General features: G+C 31.9%; 1 protein-coding gene across 1 annotated transcript; it reads left to right on the forward strand.

Annotated features, from left to right (window-relative positions):
* The first annotated feature begins 394 nt into the window (after positions 1 to 394).
* Positions 395 to 2,135, forward strand: LOC7475137 (E3 ubiquitin-protein ligase PUB23). The gene has a single exon (XM_052452603.1). The coding sequence runs from the start codon at positions 723 to 725 to the stop codon at positions 1,968 to 1,970; it is 1,248 nt and encodes a 415-aa protein (XP_052308563.1). The 5' UTR covers positions 395 to 722; the 3' UTR covers positions 1,971 to 2,135.
* The last annotated feature ends 3,126 nt before the right edge of the window (positions 2,136 to 5,261 follow it).

Here is a 5,261-nt window from a genome sequence, read left to right on the forward strand (position 1 = left end):
TCGAAAATAGGAGCAATTAAGAGCTAAGACAGCAACACGTGAAGTTAATGCGTAGGAAACCCCATGAGGCGCATGAGAAGCTGCCGGCACCATCCATGCATCATCCACCACATCTAATGATCTGGACGCCTTCTGTCATTGAAAAATGATGAAAGTCAAAGGCCCATCTAGGACACATAGAGCACACCTTGCAACACCGACTCTTGTCTCAATACAAGGGAATAGTCTCCCATTCATTCATTTCTTTATTTAAATCTAAAGTCAACTCTTAGTTTTTGAGCTTTTCTTCTTCCAAAACCTTGGAAAAGGTCCAAGATTAATGCCCTCTCTGATTTTCCGTGTGCTGACTTTCGTTGGATTCAACAACTTCCACACACATATAAAACCGCATCCCTACCCCCCACAACTTTGAATGATAAAAAGCTATCTTGCAACTTCCAGTAGACAAGTTTGGAAGTTAAACAAATCCGTTCAAGAAATTCCATTTTCCAGCTTTTAATGGTAGAGTTCTCTCCTTACCTCCTTTCGGCCATTCAAGTGCTATTTTTGTTTCTTGAGTTTTGATATTCAAGTTAGAGCCCTTTTTAGTATAATTTTTCTATATTCTCATTTATTGATCAAGAAGATCAGTACTCTTGGTACGTTTGATCATATTCTTTCAGCTTCTCTTTTTTTAGTTTTGTTTGTGTATTGTTAAGCTTGCTTCTTCTCTGTTCTTCAAAATGGATCAAATCGATGTTCCTTATCATTTTCTTTGCCCAATTTCCCTTCAACTCATGAGAGATCCAGTTACAGTCTCAACTGGGATTACCTATGATAGAGAGAACATTGAGAAATGGTTATTTTCATGCAAAAATAAAACTTGCCCTGTTACAAAGCAAGAGTTGTTTACCAAAGATCTCACCCCAAACCACACCCTTCGTCGTTTGATCCAAGCATGGTGCACCCTCAATGCCTCGTTCGGTATCGAGAGAATCCCAACTCCAAAGCCACTCGCTGACAGAGCCCAGATCTCCAAACTCCTTAATGATGCTAAGAAATTTCCACACTTGCTGCTCAAGAGTCTACGAAGGCTTAGATCAATCACGCTTGAAAGTGAAAGGAATAGAAGCTGTCTAGAGGAAGCTGGTGTAGTTGATTTCTTGGCTTCGATCTTGAAAACTGATAATTCTACTTCAGTTCAGATAGACAGCGATGATAATGAATCGGAGTTCACAAGGGCAAGTGATGAAGCATTGAACATTCTTTATCATCTCAAAATATCACAGAGGCAATTAAAGAATCTGATAATCAACGATAGCGATCGGTTTCTAGAGTCGTTGCTGCAAATCTTGAAGCATAGTAGCTATCAATCTAGAGCTTATGCGACAATGTTGTTGAAGTCCGTTTTCGAAGTGGCAGATCCAACGCATTTGATTAGTATCAGACCGGAAATGTTTGTCGAGATAGTACGCGTACTTGATGATCAGATCTCACAACAGGCCTCAAAGGCAGCATTGAAGCTTCTCGTGGAAATTTGTCCATGGGGAAGAAACCGAATCAAAGCCGTCGAAGGTGGTGCAGTTTCTGTCTTGATCGAGCTTCTTCTTGATACATCAGACAAGAGAGCTTGTGAACTTATTCTAGCTGTTTTAGAACTGCTTTGTGGTTGTGCTGATGGACGAGCAGAGTTATTGAAGCACGGGGCAGGACTCGCAGTTGTTTCCAAGAAAATACTTAGGGTCTCTCATGTTGCAAGTGATAAGGCAGTGAGAATTCTGTGCTCCATTTGCAGGTTTTCTGCAACTTCTAGGGTTCTTCAAGAAATGTTGCAGGTTGGTGCTGTGGCCAAGTTGTGCCTGATTTTGCAAGTGGATAGTAGTTTAAAGAGCAAGGAGAGAGCTAGAGAGATCCTCAAGGTGCACTCCAAGGTCTGGAGGAGCTCTGCTTGTATCCCTGCATATTTGATGTCTTCTTATCCATCTTCCTGATTGGACCCTTTGTGTTCTGCGTATATAATGATCAATGAGGCAAGGTTAATTTCACCTCATGCAATACAACTTGAAATATTATATTTTTTTGCAAATTTCAAGTCAAAATATTTTTCATTTGAATAAGTGTGCTAGACTAATATAAAATTATTTATTGTGTTTGAATCTTATCATCTTCCTTAATTAAATTAAGCATATTAAATACAAAATAATGGTAAATTTCTATAAATTTCAAATTTAAAAAGATTTTGAAATTTGAAAAAAGATGTACTAGCTTAGATAATATATAATAAAAAAAACTATTCATTTACGTTATTAGATTGAGATGCAATATCGTAGTGAAAGGATTAAGTTTGAGTCTCCAAATATGAGTTAAGAAACATTCCTTTATGCATGCAATATCGTAGTCAAAGGATTAATTTTGATTTATTAGTTAATTATAGACAGCATGCTGGACTTGGTTAAGTTTTAATATTTAGTTCGTGATTTATTTTGTATTGTGATGTATAGTGTTTTTTAAAAATATTTAAAAATATTTTTTTTTATTTTTAATATTAATATAAAAAGTAATTTGTTTGGAAATGTATAAAAATAATTTTTTTATTTTTTTAAATTTATTTTTTATATTAATACATCAAAAAAAATTTAAAAACACATAAAAAAACTAATTTAAAACAAAAAAAAATAATTTTTTAAAAAACACAATTTTATCGCAAAAATAATCACAATCTATGTATATACCTTGAAATGGTAAGAAAATGCGGCTGCTTCCAAATTCAATGAAGTGAACCTGCGGCTCTTGATTCATTATCCGATGAGCAATTACTTCAGACCATACATTGCTATTTAAGAAATAAAAGCATACATTAATGATTTTATTTGAATCAGACATTTATTTTATTAATATATGAATTGAACCACGCCCATTATTGGCTATCTAAGCTGCCTTGGTAGATGCAATCTCATTATCAGTTTTAAATTGAATATATAGTTCCCAAATTTGAGGGTTTTAATTGAAAGTAAACAGGTGTTCTCCCTACGCAGGTAACACCCTGCTCCTATTACCATGGTCTTCCGAGTAGGATATGTAACACGTCCCTAAGGACGACGTCATCATTTTTTTTAGGTTTAAAATGGATTTGGGATATTAAAATTTTATATGCATGGTTGAGAGAATTATTTCAATGGTCTTTAATACTAGAAAGATGGATATTCAATGGTGAATGGTGACATCAAGAAATATATAATCAACACATTAAAATTTATATATTAAAATCAAAAGAAAAAAGATATATAGAAGATGTTTTTTAAAAAGATGTTATGAACACTATTTTAATATTTTGAAACAGTTTTTTACGAACATTTTAAAATAGGATTAATTGCCAAAATCTTAGATCTTCAATGCCCTGGCATTTCAACTTCAAATGCTATCTTTTAATGTTTTAATTTTCAAATAATCATTTCAACTCAATAGTTTAAGTTGTTAGGTAAAGTCTCAAGATATGATTTATTTTATTCTCTAACCCACTCTCTCAAGTGAAAACGCTTTGAACTTGAAACTTATATAAACTCATATTACCTTATGCTTGATTTTTGTAAAACAAATGGGGGTGGTGAGATTTGAATTCGTGATCACTAGGTCATCAAGGTTCTGATACCACGTCAAAGAACCATCTCAACCTAATAATTTAAACTCTTAGATAAGATTTCAAAATATAATTTATTTTATTTTCTAACATTAATTAGGGCTAGATTAGTCTTTATCCGAATCAATATCAAATGGTAGTGCTGAATTAGCTAATTAAATGTGTGCATTAACTAAAAGGTTTTAAACTCAAGAAATTGCTCTTAAAAATCTTAAATAATTTCAAAAGTAATTAATTTAAATAAATGAAAAAGAGCAGAGATCAATGTGATTTTCTCGGTTTGGCTGGAGACTTACAAGAGAAATGCAGATGCATAAATACTTCTTGAGAGTTGATGGGCTTTAAGACCGTCCTGAGAGCCGAATGTAGGTCGACAATTAGCTGACAATTTTAATGGAATATATAACTCCAATCTTTAATACCTTAGTAAACTCTTGCAAATACTTTCTTTCCTCTTCTCCTGGGCTACTCAGTCGTTGAAAATCCAAACTCCTCTTATGAATTATTTCTCTTTAATACTCTTTCTAAAGCTTAAATCTAATTCGTGAGTGACCTTACTTTTCTTCGTTACTATCATCCATTATGTTTTTAAAATGGATATTAAAATTAAAGAAAAAAACTAAAACGGAATGGTGATTTTCAACAGTGGATATCATTCTTCGTATATTTATGAATTTATTACAATAACTATACTTTTAGGATAAAATTATCTTTTCATTTTTTTACAAAGAATAAAATGACTTACTTACCCTAAAAGGTAAATATTTTAGAGCTGGCATCAATGGGTTTTGTTAGTCATTTTATTTTTTTACACAGTAAAATAATTTTATTATCCTTGAAATCAATTTTTTTTTATTATAAAGTTAATTGAGGGAAATTAAGTCTAATAAATATAAAATAATAATTTAATAGAAAAGTTGTTGGTACGTGTGGGAGACGTCTAAATCTTTATAATGATGCATGTAACATCTTCTAGGGGCCAAAAACTTCATTTCACCTTGTCATTGGAATCCTCACGACGTCCTCTTCCTGTTTGGAAAGCGCGTGGCGACAAATGTGGCAAAGTTTGTCACTAACAATGCTTTTTTCTTTTTTTTCTTTTCTATTTTCTCCCCCCTCCCCTCAAAATTTAGGCTGATCATTTAAAATTTCAAAATTGTCCTCTTAGTTATTGGTATTTCAACTTTGATCTTTATTCTTTTGATTTTTTTTACCCTTCTGTTGAATTTTAATTTGTTTTCAATTTCATCTTTCAATTCCAAGTCATTGTATATATTTTTTAATTTGGTCCTTATTTTTTTTATTTTTGTTCTTAGCCTTTTTGTAGAATTTTTTTTGTTTTCAATTTCACCATTTAATCTCAATTTATGATATATTATTTGTTTTTGATATTGTCCTTATTCTTTTGATTTTTATTTTTTTTCCCTTCCATAAAATCTTTATTTGTTTTCAATTTTATCCTTCAATCCCAATTTGTGATTTATTGTTTTCATTTTAATTCGGTCCTCACTCTTTTTGATTTTTTTATCCTTTTGTTAAATTGATTTTTTTCTTTACAATTTTACCCTTCAATAAAAAAATTATGGTTGTCCTCTAATTTATTTTTTTGTTTCAGTTTTGATCATTAATTTTTTAATTGCTATTT

Source organism: Populus trichocarpa, chromosome 1, assembly GCF_000002775.5.
Source record: "Populus trichocarpa isolate Nisqually-1 chromosome 1, P.trichocarpa_v4.1, whole genome shotgun sequence".
Lineage (NCBI taxonomy): Eukaryota > Viridiplantae > Streptophyta > Magnoliopsida > Malpighiales > Salicaceae > Populus > Populus trichocarpa.